Genomic DNA, 22,088 nt, shown 5'->3' on the forward strand with positions numbered 1-22,088 from the left:
TTATGCAGAAAGGAAAAGCAAGAATGGAAATCATAGAAGGCTACATGAAAACTTATAAAAACTATGCTGGAATGATCTAATGTAAATAACAGAAATCACTCTGTTCTGGCTTGGCTGCAGGAACAGTCAGTGGATCTATTTCCAGTGGCTGCAGGAACAATCCAGGCATGAACTTCTACTGCAACTAAAGGAGAAATAATTTCAATGAACATAAACACATGATCACTCACCAAGTGGCCCCCCTTGGATGAGTGCTATCAAGCTTCCAGCAAAATACTTTTAACAGATCAGAACAACATATTTTTCATTCATTTCTTCCTGAAAATGATTACATGTTCTAAAAGAAAAACTCCAGAATGCTTGTCAAAATTCTCTGCTCTATTCCTTTCTATTCTGTCTAACCTCTAAGAAAAAGGAAGAGCTTATTATAAAGCAAAGGTCAACTACAATGGACAACTCAAATCATGCCCAGAAGAAGAGGCGGATGATTGATAGATGAAGAAGATAACTAGAGCTTGGCTGCAGGAAACATGGATCTAAACCGAACCACAGTCATTGCACGTCGTAGCGATATTTTGCGAATTCAATGTCCACTAGAGTTAAACTCCCATAGTGATGTATGGCTGCTCCGGTTATGCCATATCTTGCGCTCGCTCTGCTCCCCTTCAGTTTGATCTCCAGTTATCTCATACGTGATTCTTCATTCCTTAGGCGCGAAAGGAGAACATCCATCGCGGCATCATTTATTATCTGCACTAAACAAAAACAACATACAAGGACATGCATACGTATTTTACTTAATTAATACATTCATTAACTCACATATAACATTATCCCAAATAATCCGCATAACAATAGGAACAAATCACTTGGTTGCAGGAATAAATTGGCATGGCTGCAGGAATAGACTGACAAAGTTCAAACATGATTTCATAAGTTCAGGTTTAACACATGGAATACATATAGTCAACTCACAATACTTTACTACCACAATGCAATCCAAAAGATGTCAAAAACCTAAGAGTTTTGATGGTAAAAACATGACAAAGTATCAACTTATCAGCTTCTCCAAAAAGAATAGTGTCATCAGCGAATTGTGAATGAGATATAGGATTTAGATCTTCATGAATTGAAATGCCTCTCCAGCTACCCAGAACCACTAACTTTTTAATATTTCTACCAAGAGCTTCTGCCATCAGAACAAACAGGAAGGGTGACAGGGGATCTTCTTGTCTTAACCCGTTAGTGGCATGAAAAAAACGGCACACCGAGCCATTAACAATGATTGAATAGCATATGGAAGAAACACAATGTTTGATACAATTTAGCCAACCTCTCTCAAAACCAAATTGCTCTAGAATAGAAAATAGAACGGTCCAAATTACCCGGTCATAGGCTTTGCTAACATCTAGCTTCGCAATCATTCCATGCTTCATGTCTCTACTCATGGTATGAATGGTCTCTACCGTAGAGATAATACTGTCTGTGATCTCCCTCCCCGGTGTGAAGCCATGTTGTTCAGGTGAGATCAATTTGTCCAGAATAATCTTCAATCTATTGACCATAGCCTTGGATATGATTTTGTACAGAGAATTGCACAACGAGATTGGTCTGTAATCGGCCATGGTCTCGCAAGTCTGCTTTTTGGGAATTAATGCGATCATGGTGTTGCTGATTTCTTTGACAAACTTACCTTTCTTGCGGAATTCTTCAACAACCTTCCAGATGTCTTCTCCCATGAAGCACCAACACTTCTGGAAAAATTCCATAGTCACCCCATCTGAGCCTGGTGCCTTGTGGGGATGGAGCGCAAAAGTGGCATCCTTGGTTTCTTTGATTGTGAAAGGGCGCATTAGATATTTGTTGTCCTCCGGAGTTACTTCTCTATCAATAACCTCCAGCAGATTTGAGAAACCACCATGTGTCTAGCCATCCACCGATCCCAGAATCTGCTTGAAATATTCGACTGCAATTTCCTGAACCTCCTCTATCTTTGAGAATTGCATCCCTTCCGAATTGTTGATGGAATCAATTTTGTTTTTTCCTCGTTTGGCCTTTACCGATGCATGAAAAAACTTGGTGTTCGCATCTCCCATGCTAATCCACAATTCCCTTGATTTTTCACGCCAATAGATTTCCTCTCGAAGCAGAATTTCAGAAAGATCATTTTTTAACAGTTTTTCTGTTAAGAAATTGTCTTCCGACATGCCATTAACAATGATCGAACTATTCATGCGGTCAAGCTCCTCCTCTATTATGATTTTCTCAGCAAATATGTTTTTGAAAGAGGCCACATTCCAAAGTTTTATTTTATCTTTGATAAACTTCATCCTCTGAGAGAAACAAAAGCTAGTTGTGCCAACAAAAATATTGCTCTCTAGCCACCACGTCTCTAGATTTTTGTGAAAATTAGGATCCCTCCACCACATACTTAAGAACTTGAAATTCCCCTTGACCTTTGCTTGAGAAGCATTGAAGCAAGTCTAAACCAGGAAGTGATCTGAGAGGGAAATAGGCAAGATACTTGATTCCAAGTTAAAAGAAGATTCGACCCAGAATGGTCCTACGAAAAGTCTATCAAGCCTCTCCGAAATGCTTGCAAACTTTGCTCTTCTATTGGTCCAAGTAAAACATCCGTTTTTCGGTACCACATCAAAAAGATGATTGTTGGAAACAAAGTCCCTGAAGTCTTGCATAACTCGATTGGACATTCTTAAACCTCCCTTCTTTTCATCAATATCAAGCAATGCATTGAAATCCCCCGCCACCATTGCTTTCTCCCATTGTAGTTTTGATTTGCTCCGTAATTTCAGTCCATACTTTGAGTTTGTCCTTTGTTTTGGTAGGCCCATACACATTAAACAATGGAAACTCGAGGTCTTCTTTTAAAAATTTGACCAAGGAGTAAATCGAGTTCTCAGATTTCTGAATCAATTTAATTAAAACTTTATCAGGGTCCCATAAGGTTGCCAATCCACCCGCAAAACCATTGGCTTCTTGAAAAAAACCATCCCAATTTTTGCATTAAAAAAGAAAACTTGATGCTTTGTCCATATTTAGCTTGGTCTCCTACAGTAGAATAACGTCACTTTATATTCTAGCCAAAGCGCATTTGACCAAGCAACTTTTATCAGGGGCCGAAAGTCCCCTGACATTCCAAGTAGTTATCTTCATTTCGCACCAAGGGAGAATCCATCTCCCTTGGCTTTTTTCATGAATTCCAACATGCTAATAATCCCTTTCTCTTTGGCCCTGTCTTCTCTCTTCTGGCGGTTGCTTTTCCTACCTTTAACACCTTTAGCCTTACCCAACAAAATGTTTGCGGATTGACTAATGCTTCTGGGATCGATGTTGTCCAATTCGTCATCCAAATGAAACTCATCTTCCGAATCCAAATCATAGTTGATTTCATTATCTGAAAGACCTTTGTGATTGATAGGATCCGGTCTAGATGGGGACAATCTAACATCATCCTTGTTTGCATTTTCCGAGTGTGCACCAGAGCAATTTTGCTTAGGGGATGGCGGTTTAGATGCCAGAATTGGAGTTTTGTCAAGGACATCACCTTTGTTTGCTTTTGTAACCGTTAATTGACTGTTCAACTTCGTGACCCACTTCTTAGCATTTCTTGCAAGTTTGACAAAGACTCTGGAATCTGCACTTTGATGGTTCTTTAAACCGCATCTCCCACAAGTTAGTTGATATGCTTCAACTTCCACTTGCTGCATCCAAACATTGTCCCCTGACAAAAGTGATAGTTTAGAAGGAATCTTTTTCACAACCACGATCTTCAGCCTTGCATACAAGTATGAATCACTTTCCATAATTCCATTATCAATATCAATCAGCGTGCCCAACAATCTTCCAATTTTTTCAAGGCATGAATCATTCCAATAGTCTAAAGGAAGATTGTACAAACGAATCCATATAGGATGATTGTATACCACCAAGGGTAATGGATTGAAATTGGGTTGCCAAGGCTGCAAATATAACGGGCACTCCTCCATGAACCAATTCTGTTGAATCAAAATTTTGTTTCTCACTTCATCCGTGAAGATGACAGTGAAAAATCCTTTAGGCATGAATTTGATAACCACTTTGGAATCCCAATTGCTATACACCCAATCTTTAATTTGATTTCTGTTGAATCTAAGTCCAATGAATTCGCCGATGACTGCGTGTTTTATCCACAAATCCAATTCTTCTTCAACTTCACTTGTGATGTCAATTTCCACATCTTCCGCTTCCACCTCTAATGGCACTTCTTTTTTACCAGTATTACCAGGATTCAAAGGTTCTCTCCAACCGTTCATGTTAGATTTTCCGCCATTCTGAAACTGTCTCTGAAACCCTCGAAGGCTGCTCCTCATTCTCTCACCTTTCTTAGATAGTGCATTGAATAGATAACATGAAGGAAGTAATGTCCTATTTTTCATCATACTATTTTACCTTCTTCTCTCTTGAGGATTTCAATGTAGATTTTAGGAATTGAGTCATAAGTTTGTATTAACCTATCCCAAAACTTCATGTTCCTTTAGATTTGCTATGACTTTCATCCTAAGTAACTTCATGGTAGCCAAAGAATGTGTTTGGTCAAGAGTTCTAAAATGTGCCTATAGGTAGACATCCCAAAAGATTATGATTGCGTGCATAACTTGGTCACAAACTTGATCAATCCATTATTGCATGATTCTCCCATATGTGACAAAATGATCCTATTGTTTTCTTTATTCATTATAGGCATCTCTTTTATCATTGATTCTTGAATTGAACCATCTCCAGAAATGGGTTACATCAAGTAAGCAATATCTTGCTATGACTCCTTCATTTGAGACTTGAGTCTGGCTTAACCATTGCCATCCTTGATCACCCTCTTTCTTATGCTATTTATGTACTTTTCTGAATTGAATTTTTTTGAATTTTTCACTTCTATAACAAGCATTAAACTTTAATATCTTTTGATCACCAAGATCTTGATATTGGCAAGGTGAGAGGACACATTGAAAATGTTAGAATGATATTATAATAAAATGCTTGTCGGTGACAAACCACACAACTCAATATTGCATTCTTTTACAAAATATGGAAGTTATGCTCAATTTGGTGGCATGCCTTCCAAAACAATTACAAATACCAAATTTGGTAGAGAACTACACAGATTAATATTTGAATACTAAAAATGAAATTGATTCATTGATGTTATAGAGATATAGCTACGTTACCCGGGGACGCGTCCTCGACCTGAAAACCCCCGTCCCAGTCCCGGGGATGTTTCGGGGACTTGGGGATGGCTAGGGGACGTTTCCCCCCGTCCCCAAATTGCCATGTATTTTGAGGGGACGCCCCCAAAACGGGGGGACGCCTGCCCTAGCTCTGGGGGACGTCCGTACGTCCCGGGGACGGCTGGGACATCCCCAATCCGTCCCAGGGATGGCCAGACGTCCCCCCATATCTAAGGCCATTAAAAAATATTAAAATAATAAAAAAGTAGTTTCAAATTTTCTAAATTTTTTTCTAATATAGGCCCCTTATTAATTCAAATTGTTTTTAAAAATAAAAAATATGTTAGGAGATGCAGTTTAGGGGCAGCATTATACTTTGTCAGGTTGATGAGGAGGAGACACCACATGGATTGGTTGGGATTCCATTGGATGAGGTGGACGTAGACCATGATAGTGGGAGAGACTCAGAGGACTCTGATTTTGATGCAATGTTAAGAGATGCAGTTTAGGGGCAGCATTATACTTTTCTTTTTTGTATTTAGTTTTACTTAGTACTATTTTGATTTTCATATCATAATTGACAATAAAACTATATGGCAGCAGTGTAGCCTTTGGGCATTTTGACATTTTGTATGTTATTTCTTTAATATCTATTATGATATGCATATTGACAATGTGAATGAATTGAAATTCTGATTTATGAATGCATAATTGCATATTGTCTATTGAGTATCAACAATTTTGTATGTTTAGAATTTACATTCTAAAATGTTTTCAACTTTTCATAGTATCATACACATGCTATATCCATGTTTTCATATGAATATAATGTATATATGCATGCTTTATCCATGTTTTCATATGAACATTTAGAATTTTCCTATATATTTTAAATTTTCCCTATATTTTATATAGCCGTCCCCTTTGCCGTCCCCCGCCGTCCCCAAATTTGGCAAAAAAAATTGCCGTCCTGGAAACGCGTCCCGCCGTCCCCTGCCGTTCCCGTCCCGGAAACTCGGGGTGACATAGAGATATAGCCATCCTGACTTACAATATTGAAATCAAATATTAAAAAAATTAATATATTTTCTGCAGTAAACCACACAAAAATTTACATCAATTCAACAATCCTTATTTCATAAGATATTCTAATCAGCTTATATATTAAACAGTAGCAAGTATAACAGTCATATAATAATCAGAATATCAACAAATGATAAACAAATCACATTCAAGCTGACTTGTAGATTTAATCTATACGCAAATTGGCAGCTTAAACAGTTGCGATACTCTTTGTAGAAGTATGACAACCAGGGGAGAATGTACAACAGAAAAAGATATTAGTACGGCAGCTTATAAATATTAAACCACCCCCTTTTCAAATACTCTAGTCCCTTCTAAAGGCTCCAATCAGATTCATACAGTACGGCAATACTTATGTTAATACAACATTAATACGATTTATTTGTTTAAAGGTATTATTGGTGTGTACAGCCATATCACAATAACATTTGCCTTCACAAACCAAAATATATATATATTAAAATCACACAACTTAAATTCACACTAAAACTCTACACCAGACCAAAATCTAGAAACTCACAAAACACTTCAAACCAATTGAAACTAAAAGATTTTCTATCCTACACAACCAAAATAACTAAAACTAGAAACCTTTTGCAACAATCAACTCATTCGTAATTCTTGGATGGAATTACCCAAATAAATAGGAAATCGATTTTTTGCTAAAGGGTTTTCATCCTAGGTGAAAAAAGATGAATAATGTCCAGTCGCAAGAGGAATGAATTTGATGATATGAATTGGTAGTCCTCACCATTCCTCAACTCCTCATATAGGTTTTTTGAGAAAAAAATAATATGATTTTTCTCTCCAAAACATTATTTTCAAAAAGTGTCTAGAAAGTCTTTCTAATTAATATTACTTTTGGACCCCATTCTTACCAACATTTTGTTTTCTTAAAACAACTTTTTTTTTATTGTTTATTTACATTTTTATATAGGAAATTGCTACCATGGGGGCAGCTTGCTTTGTATTAAAACATAGTGCCAAAAATGTTACAAAACCTGAAATTACAAGCATGCATTCTCATTGATGTAACAGAGTGTGAAGATCATAGATCCTTTCCTGCAGTCTTGCTATCTGTACAGGAGTGAGAAGATTATCCGTATGGGCAATCAAGAAAGTATAGGTCTCCATATTATCTTTGGTCATAGACTGTCTCTTAATAGGGTTATTTCTTGTTTTAGATCTTCATTGTTCCTTGTAGCAATTATGCAAATTGCATACCAACAAGACTAAAAGTAGGTCTATTTCTCAGTGTTGAAGAAGTGGTGGTAGCCTCCCAATAAGACTTGGAATGACATATCTACTTATTGCCAATTGGCCCCATCTTGCATCACCCATAGTTCTCACCACATTGTATAAAACGATTCTAGCAAAGTTGCATCATGAATATGGGCATGTTGCAAATGCATCTCTATGATAACATCTCAAATACTTTGTTCCTTCTTCAACGCTATGGCAAAAACTTGACAAAATTGTGCAAAGGTTGAACGATATCGCCCATGTTCATTTCAATCTTCATCTCCATTACAATCAAATCATGAGCTCAAATTTATCTCCCATTGCATGAGAGAATGTTTATCCACTATTAGATTTGATCACTAAGGCTAAGGATCTAGTGTGTACTAAGTATGACCATCGTAAGTTGATTCGGTTGAGATTTCATTTAGTGGGAATGGTGGAGGAGAAGGAGAGAGCACGAGAAGATCCTTTGGATGTTGCTAAGACATGCTCATGGCTGCAGCAACATCAAGGATCTCTTTGTTACTAGCATAGGATGCAGCTTAGAGCTAGTGATGCTGGGCCAAGTGATAGATATCATAAAACTCTCTACCATAGTTAATGAGTACATGCTGTAATGTTTGTTTTTGATGCCTTAGATATCATAATCCATGAGTTTATACACCAAGAACAATTGGTAATATATATCCAAAAGGCTTGTTTCCTTCAGCTTGCTTTGGTACTCATTTGATGTATACTTGTGTATGTGATTAAAATGGCTTGTAAGTGATTTGTTGTTTGGGTTTTTTAAAGCTGATTTAAAGAAGAGGGCATAGAAAAACATGTAATTCCTTCAAAACAATCCCTATTAATCATTTTTTTTTTTTCAAATTATTGAGTTTGTGCTGAGTTGTTATGCCAAGTCTTGGTTTGAGTAAAAAATCAGTCTATTGAGTCTGTGCTGAGTCCAAGACTGGTTATTATGAATGCATCTTACTAAATTTGTTTTTGTTGCTATTGCAGTTTCCATATTGTGAGGTTTCTTCTAAATATGTCTCTATCAGTAATTGATTCCTTAAATCAAAATACGAAAAAGAAATTGTGGAAAGAATTGTGTACAGATCTCAAAATTCCTCTGCTTGCATGGAAAAAGATGAGAAGGCATATATAGACTAGGAGGTTAGGCCTTTTATTCAATGAAGAATGCATATATACTTCTATTCACCTCTGGAGCTCTTTGATCTTAGAATTACATGTTCATAATCACTCTCAAACCTCAAAGCAGACCTTCCAGACCCCTCTAATAATGTTCTACTTCTGGAAAATTGAAAATTGCCATAAAGTGAGCTTTGAGAAGAATTTTCTGGCAGCCCTTACCTCCATTATCAAGAAACTGAAAATAACAGCCAATGTAACATTGTCCATCCTCACCTTCAGGTGAAGACAGCATGTTTTCTGGAATGCCTTTCTTGCTTCTGACATATAAAGATGGGGAAGAATTAAAGGGGACCCAATAGCTTCATCATTTGTTAAAAAATCTATATTTTTCATGTTATGTTGAAGCTTAAATTTATAAATGAAGTCTCTCCTCCAAAAGGCAAACGTATAAGTATCTTACAATAAAAATATCAGCCTAACTCATTGTCTCTTTTGTCTGTGAAACAAGCATGCTCTTATTGACTCTTTTTCCACTTCAATCTCTGAAAATCTTGTAAGCATTGGCATGGTAATTGCAAACTGCATATTTGAAGGATGCTTCTAAAGAATATACTGAGCTCAGACCATTCAACATGGAATTATCATTTCTTTTGTTTCTTAATTTTATCATGATTTTTTGTTAGTCTGTAGACTTCTCCATCGAGATTTGCTTCCTTTTGAGCATGGATATGTTGGTTGTTTGAAGCAGGCTGTTAAAGGTCGGAATCTCCAGTATTCTCACTTTATCTCTTTACCATTGGCTGTTCATCCAGCGCTTGTAGAAAAGCTTACTAACTTCCAAACCTCTATTCTTGCATTAAGTGGCTATGGTGGGAAAGAGGTTATTGATTCTGAAAGTTCTTCAACTGCTGAATCATCTGAGGATGATGGCGAAGAAGTTTGTAAAGGTAACATGAATGTTGAAGATAACAGTGAAGGTATATATGTTAGAAATTCCAAGTAAAATGAATTTTCTGAGAGTCCAAAATCATTCTTTTGCAGTTGAGACTAGTGCACATCCAGCAGATAAAATTTCTGATGTAAAAGAAGCTGTTGCAGTCAAGTTCAATATTGAGGATGAAAATGCTGTTGTCAAGTCAGGATTGAAGGAAGTTTCCTCTGGAGGTGCCAAATCAAATTCACAAGCAAAGAAAAGTATGTAGTTTTCAAAAGAATTTGAATAAGACCTGTGTTGACATATCAGGAGTTCTATTTCAAGGCTTCTTTGTAATTTTTTCCTCCGTTTCCTCTCCTTTATACTTGCTTAGTTTTGCAAGCATCTTTCCTTATCTGCTGTTTTGTGACTTGACTCTTGCAGATTTGGGGATTGACAAGTCAATTTTCATAAAGCCAGCAATGTTCCACTTGACAGTTCTTATGCTGAAGCTTTGGAATAAGGAACGAGTAGCTGTAGCAGCTGAAGTTTTGCAAGTAAAAATCTTTTGCTTATGTAGTTAACTTCTAAGGATTGTGTTTTTTATGTAAATCACTTTGGAAGTTTGAGTTCTCCTATTTGATTCCCACAGAAAGTTTCTTCCCAATTGAAGGAGGCGTTAGAAGATTGTCCTGTTGCTGTGAGCTTGAAGGGTTTGGTAAGATCAGCATCATTTTAGAAATGATAATTAGACTAAGAATTGAAAGTAAATTTATGCAACTGCTGCATAATCAGCTTCATTTATTTTCTGTTATAGTTTGACATGGTAATTATGGATTGAATATCTTGTTTATATGGGTAACATGTTGATCTTATCAATATGATGTCTCTAACCAGATTATCTCCCTTTTTACAGTCATTTCAGGATCTGATCACGGGAACAAATCATGCTATTTATGTTTACACAATTTGTAATTCTCTTCAATTTTAAGTTTCACAATGCAGTAATCTCTAAAATGAAAGGATCATTATATTAGTCTTCACTATCATGTTTGATAGTTGGACAAATAAGAGGAACAGGAAATTGTTGAATTTCCTTGTTTCTTCCCCTAGCATATCAATTTTCTTGAAATTCATTGACGCTTTAAGAAAGATTAAAGATGGTTTTTTTTTTTGTATTTTAGAGTTATTCATGGTTGAGGTGGCTAAGGAATTTTCTTTTTGCAAGTAATTATACTAATAGACAATACAAAAAATTATGTTTCTGCAGGTAAATTTCTCATGCAAAAGCACCCATTCATGTTCTAGACTCTTTGTTTTGCTCACTGCCTTGATCTTATGTTGAAGGATCTTGGAAAACTCTCATAGATCAATAGTCATGAAGTGTGCTAAAATATTTGCAAATATTTATACAACCGTGCTCGGGTTCTCAACTCAATAAAACAATACACAAATGAGGAGTTGACTCATTTTGAGATAGCTCTCTTTGCAATGAGTTTTTGACATTGCAATCTTTGCTTCATCAAAGGCTATTTAGAGGCACATACTTGTTAGTGACAAGTGATCTCAATTTTTATATGCTAAGACCATTGTTGCAGTTGACGTGATTTATTGTGTGTCAAGTAAATGGAATTTCTGGCTGTGTCAAAGAAGGTCATTATAATACCACTTTTCTCCAAGAGTTGTTTAAGCCATAGCAGCGGATTTAATATAATAAATAATAGAGTTAAGATTATTTAAAAATATATAATGATATCAAAATGGATCGAAATAAATAATACATACTACCACATGTGATAATTTGACAAGACTTCTAAATTAAATAATTTACACTGTAAATGGAATAACAGATCCCCATAATTTAATCAAACTAACCCCAAAATAATATATATAATATTCTCCATGTTGTGTAACATCAATGGTTTCCAATATTTATCCATATCAAAGATTCTGGTATCTTGGCTCCCATAGCTATGGCACATTCTGAGAGGAGTTTAACAACAGAGAGGAGCAACAACTTTCATGTATGATCATAGACAATCTCACAAACAGTTTGCATACATGGAATAATGCAGATACAGTTTAACAAACACTTGGCATACAAGTGCTGAAGCAAATATTCAAATTTAGAATGCTTAAATCAGTAGTTTTCTAGAATCTTAGCCAATAGAGAGGATGCTGGTATAGAATAGTGTTCAATAGGTATTAGGAATTGGAGCAACGTTGGTTAACCTTCATACAATAACAGCTGTAGCTGTTTTCACTCAGATCAGCAAAAATATTGGACTGTTCTAGCAAACTGTAATGTCCCCACTCAAGACCTAAAGGACAACCAAAGTCAACATACGATTAAATAAGTTTTAATTAAAGATTTAAACTTATTCATGAAGCTAGGCAATATAAAATAAAATATTAAATAGTTATTTTCTAAATAATCAAAAGTAACAGACGTGAATATCAAAAACAGAGACGCTGCTACGGGTGGAATAAGTTTTCCAATATGGTCGATGACTCACCCATATTTTATCCCTGGTGCTAATATGTTAGGAGAAGGAATACCGTAAATAACAATCACAAGAATAATCAATATGCTTGGTGGCCTGACCATGGAATTGTGTTCAGACTCTGCATTGATATATCAGTGTTTGTAATAACTGAGATCATCATCCTTTAACTATATCATTTAATCGATGATTAAAGAGGATGAAGTCAGTGATTATCTTCATATCGACAATCAGCATAAATTCCTAAATATTATTAAGCGGAGGTTAATGTTACATATGGAGAGTCAATTGAACAACATCGAATAAGGCATGGAAAGATATCGATTACGTGTTAGTAGAAGTCAATAGTAAGATAAGGCTAAATAATATCGATGATGATTAGATTAATATCCAGACCAATGTAAACAAAATAATTAATGATGTCGACTACAATATTGGTTTAGATAAGCATGCCAAGCTATCAATTATAAACTAATTGATACCATTATAAAGAGGCATGATAAAAATTAGGGTCAGCGATCATAACAAGCAGATGTTGATGATGTATGAAGGTAGCGATCAGTAAAATCAAATCAATAATAATAATTATCATTAAAGGATGCGATTAGCTTAAGAAACTAAGGCGATGCTGAATAGTCATGTCTCTTGCCACATAACTCACCATTCTAACGCACAAGTATAAGAAGGCATTTTCACTTCTGTCACAGGGCATATATATCACTTACAAAAAAATTCTATCTCCCTATCAGATTATCTTATTTAGTTGGAGGAAGTCGAAGGGAGCATTACAATCGTTTTATATATATGTCCGATTGCTAAGGCAGCCTAATACAGGTGGAGATTCATCCATTCTACAAGACAGTTGTTGCATGCTTAGGAGAAATAATCTACAGAAGCAGCGCTCTCCATCATTGCAGGTATACAGAGACTGAAATTAGATACAGCATATCGGATATAACAAGAATATTAGGATCGATCGGGCAGCTATTGGGTAAGGGTTAGTTCCCATATGACCATCATATAATCATATAGAATCATTTGAGACAGTGATTTCTTGAATTCCAGACAATCATAATATCAGACCCTCTGCGACAGAGAATTCAGATAAGTTATTAATATCGCCACTTCTATTAAAATGTGCATATGTGTTCAAGTATCAAATATTACTAAAAAAATTATCTCTTTAAGCAAACTGAAAGGAATTTCCCAGTATTTGCAAGCTCTAATATTGCATAATCAAAGAATTCCAGTAAGGGGACATTTCACAAACTTATAGCTTCCTTAATCCCTCCAAACATGGCAGCATACCCAATAACCATCAGCAATCACATTGTGCTGTGGCAACCGGCATTAGAATGGTCAAAATCCCCCGAAAAGCAGTCAACTCCCTCCAAAGTTCCCATGCCCACTTCCATATTGGATGATCAACAAGGGATAATTGTTGTCGGGAAATATGTATATCTTATGTTTTGGTAGTAATGTCATTTGTTAGTAGTTAGTTAGCCGACGGGTAGGTAGTTGGAGTCGCGACGATTGTGTCACACCCCTTCGGCTGTTATATATCGTACTACCTGCGGGTATTGAAGGGTGTTAATTGACGGCAGATAATACTATGAACATTGTATACACTTTGAGTTATTAATGGAAAGCTTATTCTTGCATTCATGTTGCACTGTTTATTTCTGTATTACTTCTGTACTCTACCTGTTTACCTAGTGAGGCAAACATTTGGTGCCGTTGCCTAGACATACTCGGGAACGGAAGACGCGGATGGCGCACGGACACGATGGGCCTACCTGTCGGTGAGATAAACCCAGAGGCCGACGACGCGCAAACAGAGCTCTACACAGGAGAAGACACTGCAACGAGGGAATTTTCAGTTCTGCTCCAGGTAGCCATCGAGACCTACGTCTGACGAGAGGCGACGGAGGCTGAAAGCCCACCAAGTGCCGTGTGGACAGCGTTGGAGGTTAGCTCGACAGTAAATCGATTGATGAACCATCTTCCCCGGTTGCTTGCACAGGCATCGTTGGCACAACAAGCTTGCCTGGAGAAGATTGCCCAGGAAGAGCGACGCCAATAGATCCTTCAACAGTACGAAGATAGCAGCCGACGGGAAGCGGAACGGGATGGCGCCAGGCCAGGAAGGAATTGAACCTTGAACCTTATATATTCAAATAAAAGTGTCATTGACACAAGTTGTATCTGACGAAATGAATTAATAAAGATGTCTTTTGGTTTATGTATTGTGAATTATGGAAATGTACGGCAATTAATGCCCAACCTATTGAATAAAGATAGAAATAAAAAAGCAGAAACGGACGAGTGGGAGGCCGCGTAGAGGGCCTTGATTTTGGAGCAGCAAGTAGAACGTAGACGGAGGCTGAGGCAACTTGCCGAAGGACAACCTGCCGAAGGGTGGCCCGAGGGGAACCAAGGAGGTGTCACAGAGGGTGCAAAAGCCGACGGAAATTTCTACACGTCGCCAGAACACTGTAGGGTGCGGAGCCATGAAGAGTTTCTGGAGGAAACAAGGTTACGACGGAATCTAGTTGAGGAGACTCGGGATCAGTTTAGAAACTTATCCCTTACACCACGAAGTGAGGATCACCAAAGGGAGCCAGGAGTGGGCGCGAGTGAGAACGAAGGGGAGGACAACCGTACGGCTGTAGGTGCTACACACGGCAGGCAAAACACTGTACCCCCAGTCATCCACGCAGGACACACCACCGGCGTCGGAGGGAGCGGCGTAGGGGCTCAGACACAGCCACAACCACCTCAGGGGAGACGACCCCCATCAATGGCGAGCAAACAGAAACTACCAAAGTTCAATGGCGAGGGGAAGGAAGATCTCGTTTGCCATTGTCGAACGTGCGAAACCATATGGTCAGCAAATGGTGTTACCGATCAAGACGAATGGGTAACACAATTCCCAACAACCTTGAGGGGAGTGGCCATAGACTGGTACTCAGATATGGATAAGGCCAAAATCGGCACATGGCCCGACCTGAAGGAGTAGTTTGGGATAGAGTTCTGCCTCCTGAGAGATGACAATGAAATAGTCACTGAAATCTATGGAACAAAGCAGAACAAGAACGAGACTGTCCAAGCCTATAGTCGGCGGTTGAAGGAACTATTGGGGAAAATGGAGAGTCAACCAGCGGATGGGTTGAAAAAGAGATGGTTCGTGGAGGGACTGAAACACTCCCTTCGAAAGAAGATGAAAATTGTTCCACTGACATCGTATGAAGACACATACAATAGAGCGATGGATCTCGAGAGCGAGACCAAGACATCAAAGAAAAAAAAGAAGGATAGCTCGTCCGAGGAGGATGACTCTTCACAGGAAAGCAACAGCGATGGCGAGGCTGGCAAGCGGCTGCAAGCGCTCCAGAAAGACATGGAGCGAATGAGGAGGGAGTTCAAAACAATGAGAAGCACCGGTCGGACTGAAGGGGACATATGGTGCACTGAGTGCAAAGAGGAGGGGCATACAAAGGGTACTTGCCCGAAGAAAGCATTTCGCGAGATTTGCCAAGTGATGGGACACTCCACCAAGGACTGCCCATACAACATGAAAACCTGAAGTACGCAAATGAACCAGGTGCTGTTCACGGAGCAGGCCACGACATCCGCACCAACGGGTACAGGCCAACAAACTAACACAACGTCATCATCTGGAGGATACCGAGATAACAGACGCGGCGGCGGAAGAAATAACAACAATAACAATAACAGAAACCGAATCCAGTATGACGCCAAGGGCCGGCCAATGATCCAGTGTAGGGCCTGCAATCAGTGGGGACACTTCGCCTGCGATTGCGCAAAGGAAGCCACCCCTCAGCACCTTTGCCGATGGTGCGGGCCAGGCGACCATGAGGACGTAAATTGCCCGAAACCTGGTGTAAACCTCCTAAACATAGAACCCACGAAAGCAGAAGTGTTGGCAATCACAAGGGCGCAGGCCAAAAAGGGTGCATACCCAAATCCCCACACGGAGATTGAGAGAGTGCAGGAAGCAAGAGACGAGATCACAAAGGAAATGGCCGCACAAGGACATAACAGCCACTAGACCTCAAATCCGCCACGAACGAGGGGAGAAGAGGAAATCTTATGGCAAGTATTGCAGATGGAGGTACCCGTGAGAATACAAGATCTCCTGGAGACCATGCCACAGTTAAAAACGGCTATCTTAAACTTTGTACCCTCACAGGTGAAAATGAGGGAGATCGTGAGCCCCACAGCCGACCCTGTGTTAAGGGAGGTCCTAAGCCCCATGGTAGACCCCATGTTGTTGGTAGTCAACAGCGGACGCCAACCGGCGATGGTAGAAATGGGCATACTGGGGACTACCTTGACAGACACTATTGTGGACGGAGGGTCAGGAGTAAATGTGCTCCCAAAAGCCACATGGAAAAAACTGGGAAAGCCTACGTTGTGGCCCCCCAGGTTCAACCTACTAGGGGTAGATCAACATGGGATTAAACCCCTTGGTACCCTCATGGGCCAGCAAGTGATGATTGGTATGCAGCCATTCGTGCTGGATTTTGAAGTAATTCCCCTGAAGCAGAAAGGGTATGACGCCATTCTCGGGCGTGGGTGGCTCATTGCAGCAAAAGCAAACCATAACTGGAAGCGGAATACTCTTTCCTTGGAAAAGGTGGGGAGGAAGTATGTGATCGATCTCCGTACACAGATGGTGAGTGAGGAGTTGGCATCCTCCTCTGACTCGGAATCTGAGGGAGACCAGTTGGGGGAGGGCGGAGACGGATGCCGCATGGAGCCTAGTGACGAAGGGGTGTTAGAACTGGAGGCATGCTCAGGGGACGACGGGGACTCCTTGAATGGTCTCTTCCATTGGCAAATGGGAGACTATGAAATATTTACACCCTCGTGCAATGTATTGAGCATCGAGGAAGAACCAGATATATTTCCCCCAGAATATGGCGAGTACAAGGAAGGGGAGGCCTCGGTGAACGAGACACCGACACACCAATTCCCGAAGGGGGAGCCCATTAAATACCAGGAAGCCAATTTAAAGGAGACAAACCTCGGGGCGATGAGTGACCCCAAGATCATCCTTGTCGGAGATGACTGGAACCCAGTGCTGAAGGCTACAGCCTTCAAAATTTTCCTTGATTGCAAGGATGTCTTTGCATGGATGTACAAGGACCTGAAGGGTGTGCCCCCAGAGTTGTGTACACCGAATAACATTGGTACTAGGAGCCCAGCTGGTAAGGAAGCGGCCTTACCGTATGAGCAAGAATTATGCTGCACGGGTGAACGACGAAATTGAGCGGATGTTGGAAGCAGGCATAATCTTCAAAGTGCAGAAAAGCGAATGGGTGTCTCCCATTGTGATTTCCCTCAAGAAAGAGGCCAACCAGATCCAGATCTGTGTAGACTTTTGGTATCTGAACGCTATTAAAGACCCGTTTCCCATACCCTTCACCGACAACATCTTGGAGGAAGTAGCTGGACATGAAATCTATTCCTTCATGGATGGGTTCTCTGGGTACAACCAGATATCCATCGCGGAGGAAGATAAGTTGAAAACAACCTTTGTGGTGGAGGACGGTGTGTATGCATACAACCGAATGCCCTTCGGTCTATGCAATGCACCTGCCACCTTTCAACGCATCATCTTGCACATCTTCGACAAGATGTCGGTGGGGAACTTCAAAGCCTTCCTGGACGACTGGTCTATTTATAGCGGACAGAACATCCACCTAAGAACCCTCGGGGAGTGCCTAGAGAGATGTCGGAGGGCACAATTGGCCCTCGATCCGAAGAAATGTAGATTCATGGTACCACAGGGAAGATTGCTTGGACACATTGTGTGTAAAGAAGGATTGAAAACGGACCCGGACAAGATTTGGGTAATAGTAGAAATGGAACCTCCTACGGACGTCACGGGGATAAAGTCCTTCCTTGGTCATGTGGGGTACTACAGGAGGTTCATCAAGAATTTCATTGAGGTGTCCCACCCATTGTATAGGTTGACACGGAAAGGGGAACCATACATTTGGACAGAGCCACAGAGAAAGGCCTTTGAAGAGCTGAAGACAAGGTTGATGGGAGCACCCATACTGGCATACCCGAATTGGGATAAGGAATTCCATGTTCACGTGGATGCTTCAAACTACGCCATCGGGGCTACACTAGCCCAGGTAGGAGGACACGGGTTGGACCATCCTGTTTATTTTGCTAGCAGGTTGCTCTCGAAGGCTGAAAAGAACTACAGTACCACAAAACGCGAAGCCCTCGGCATGGTCTATGCCGTACAGAAATTTCGTCATTACCTACTGGCTATACCATTCACATTTTACGTAGACCATCAGGCACTCATGTACTTGGTAAACAAGCCTATTATCCAGGGGAGGATAAGCCGTTGGCTATTGCTACTACAGGAGTTCACATTTTCAATTGTGGTAAGACTAGGGCGAAGTCATGTCATAGCTGATCAACTGTCCCGGATTAAGTCGGGGGAACCTCCAGAGGGAGTAAATGATGATTTTCTAGATGCACACTTGTTCCAAATAGCCGTACTTCCTTCGTGGTACAAGAAGATTGGAGAGTACCTGTCAACGTCCCGATTTCCGGAGGGTATGCCTCCAGGGGAATGGAGAAAGCTTGTATTAAGGAGTAGGACTTTTTCGCTCATCAACGTTTTACTCTACAAAATGGGGCCAGACTAGGTATTAAGGCGTTGTGTCATGGAGGAAGAAGTCCCGAGCGTATTAAGGGAGGCACACGAAGGACCCGCAGGTGGACATATGGGCCCAGACACTACAGCTCGCAAGGTGCTTCTGGCAGGACTATGGTGGCCAACCGTACATCACGACGCTAGGGAGTGGGTCGTGGGGTGCGACACTTGCCAACGGGCGGGCAAACCTCTGAAGCGGGACTTCATGCCCCTCAACCCGTCGCACGCACAGGAACTCTTCGAACGATGGGGACTCGACTTTGTAGGGCCTCTCAAGGCTAGCCGCACACGACGGTACCGGTACATTATGGTTGCGACAGAATGCTTGACTAAGTGGGTGGAGGCGAGGGCTCTCCCGGATAACTCTGCAGTAAGCACGGCTAAATTTATCTATGAACAAATCATTACGCGATACGGTATACCTATTCAGTTGACCAGTGACCGAGGGGGCCACTTCGTGAACCATGTCATACGATTGTTGACCTCAGAGTTCAAGATTTTTCACTCATTATCAAGCCCATACTACCCACGTGCCAATGGCCAGGTCGAGGCCACAAACAAAATATTGGTATCTGTAATTTACAAGTCCTGCGGAGTAGAAAAAGAAGATTGGGAGGAGAAGTTAGCCTCTGTACTATGGGCCTACAAAACGACCTACAAGGTGACCACGGGTCAAACTCCGTTCCAACTCATGTATGGGCAATGGTGCTAGCAGAATTCATGGTGCCAAGCCTTCGCATTGCGGTAGAGAACAAACTCGGGGATATGGAGAGCCTGAGAGAGAGATTGTATGCCTTAAGCAAGTTGGATGAAAAAAGAATGATGGCACAATGGGCCACAGAGGCAGCCCAACAAAGACGGAAGGTTTGGCACAACAAGCATCTTCGACGAATGAAGTTTACTCCTGGGCAATTAGTGTTGAAATTCAACAGGAAGAACGAAATCAAACCAGGAAAATTTAAAGTGCGATGGCTAGGGCCCTTCAAGGTACGCTAGGTCAATGCCAACGGGGCGATCAAGTTGTGGATGCTGGACGGGAAGGAGATACCAGACGCCGTCAATGGGTCAAAATTAAAGGTTTATCACAAACGGAGGGAACCTGGACCCTCCAGTCAGGATGTTTGACAGTCTATTAGAAAAGAAAAAAACAAAAACCGTACGGTCTGTACGACAACCGTTCAAAAAAAAAAAAAAAACCAACAGGGCCACCATGCGGTGATCACGCTGGTGGTGGACCACCGTGCGGTTGTGACACCGGCGGTGGGACCACCGACGGTGGAGCCACCGTGCGGTGGTAACACCGACGGTGTGCCCACCAGCGATGAAGCCACCGTAGGGTGGGACCACCGGTGGTGGATACCATCGTGCGGTGGACACCTGCACTTAAAAGCCCCGCAACCAAAAACAAAACGCAAAACAGAAGTAAAAACCCCGCACCACACAGCCACGCACGAAGAAAGACACGCAGCCCACGCCAAACACAACACGGACGAAGAGAAAAAAAGGAGAGACGCGCACAGCAACACAGCCGCACACACAACAGTCCCGTACAGCAACGTAGCCATACACAACTGAAGGAGGTGGTTACGAAGGTGTCCAACGACCGTACGACTTTTAACCAGAAATCAGTTATACTAGAAATTCATGGAGTTAGCGGGGAAACGAAGCTGGAAAAAACTGTTGCAGGCTTCCTCCAGTAGCAGCCAAATGGATAGCAATACCAGGGTCTTATCGTCAGGCATACGTGTTGCGGGCAGCACCATGGATGCCAGCGCCCGACAGAAGCAAAAGCAGAAAGCACCACAAGCTGCCATAGGTGGGAAAAATACATTAACACCTCAGAATATCACCTTTGAAGGCCTGAATGGGTCGGAATGCCGGAAATGGTGGTAGGACACTCCCGACAATGATCTGGTGAAGCAAAACCTCCGTAAGGCAGAAGTGGAGTGGGCTATTTGAATGCTCGTGTTTCCTATCCGCGAGTATGAGGGTGCCCTACGGTTCATGGTGGACACCTTCGACAAACACACACGCACCAGTACTTTTGAATACCTCGGGAGGGATGTTACCATATCCTTCAAAGCGGTGGACTTCACGAGAGTATTCGGCATTCCAGGCAGACAGGGCAGGAAAATAGAGTTGAAGGCTAAAAAGATGAAGCGGGAAGAGGAGGAGCAGTGGATTAAATTAATCTCCATGAACTTGACGGCAGCAGAGCTGGACAGCGTGGCTAATGCCACGAAGGGTCGAGGGATCTGTAAGACCTTTGTTGCAGAGGGCCACTGGCGGTGCATTATGGATGTCATTAAGAGCAGATTGACAGGATCGGGTAGGGCGTCGGACATCGCCCTCCCTCAAATTATGCTCATGAACGGGTTGATGAATGGCATTGTGTATGATTGGGCCGCGTTACTAGCAGAGCGCATGTATGAGTTCTTGACGATGTAGCGTCGCACATTCTATATGCCCCACTATGCTATAGGGTTGTTCCTGGAGGCCACGCGGGAAGCAGTGTCGGAGGCAGAGTTGGAGGTATAGCCGCAGGGACCGTTGGCAGCAGGTGAGCCTCCTATCATGTATTGGAGACACTTGGACATTGGGCACTCTTTCGCGAAGCGGAAATGGGCGGTAGCTATGGCCTCAGGGGAACCTGACAGCGGGAGGGATTCTAGTAGTACAGAGGATTCAGAAGTGGAAGATGAGGAGGATGATAGCAGCAAGGCGACGGAGGAGAGGGTCCTTTTTGCCCCACCCCTGTTACCGATGGGCACACCTGTGATGTCATCTGGAGTGGGCGGCACCTTTATTCCGGCATTTGTTCAGAGCTGCATGCCAGTTACACTTGGCCCCATCCAGCAACAGGTAGCATCATCGGGACCGGGCCCAACCATGGATGCACTTACCGAAGACATGGCAGAGTCACGGACGGAGGAGTCGCCGCATCGGGTAGTGGTTGATGAGGAGTAGGGGCTGAGGGAGGTGGTGGATACGGAGCCTCAGGTGCGGTTGGACATTGTCGGGACTGAGGCAGTGGTGACTGTTTCTGCCTCTTTGTTGGAGGAGCCCATGACAGCGACCCATCCCCCGGTCGTAGAGATGCGTACAGACCCGTCGGTCGGAGCTATGGAGAGTTGGCTGACACAGCGATTTCAGATGACATTGGTACAACCTGTGGGAGCTGCTGTATTCTCACCTTGTCGGGAGACTAGAGCAGAGGTAGTCGACTTGGACAATTCCTTTGGCGAGACACATGTACCAGCAGTTGGGCACGAGGCAGGAGA

At 41.6% G+C, this 22,088-nt stretch overlaps 1 protein-coding gene across 6 annotated transcripts in view; it reads left to right on the forward strand.

Moving 5' to 3' along the window:
- Positions 1–22,088, forward strand: part of LOC131071440 (uncharacterized) — a 240,253-nt gene that overhangs the window by 182,042 nt on the left and 36,123 nt on the right. For all 6 annotated transcript variants that reach the window (XM_059207313.1, XM_059207314.1, XM_058007274.2 and 3 more), the window contains 4 exons: positions 9,433–9,631; positions 9,726–9,878; positions 10,042–10,154; positions 10,250–10,315. In XM_059207313.1, coding sequence (XP_059063296.1) covers positions 9,433–9,631; positions 9,726–9,878; positions 10,042–10,154; positions 10,250–10,315 — 531 coding nt within the window. The remainder of the gene's footprint in view (positions 1–9,432; positions 9,632–9,725; positions 9,879–10,041; positions 10,155–10,249; positions 10,316–22,088) is intronic.

This window comes from Cryptomeria japonica, chromosome 6, assembly GCF_030272615.1.
Source record: "Cryptomeria japonica chromosome 6, Sugi_1.0, whole genome shotgun sequence".
In the NCBI taxonomy this organism is placed as follows: domain Eukaryota; kingdom Viridiplantae; phylum Streptophyta; class Pinopsida; order Cupressales; family Cupressaceae; genus Cryptomeria; species Cryptomeria japonica.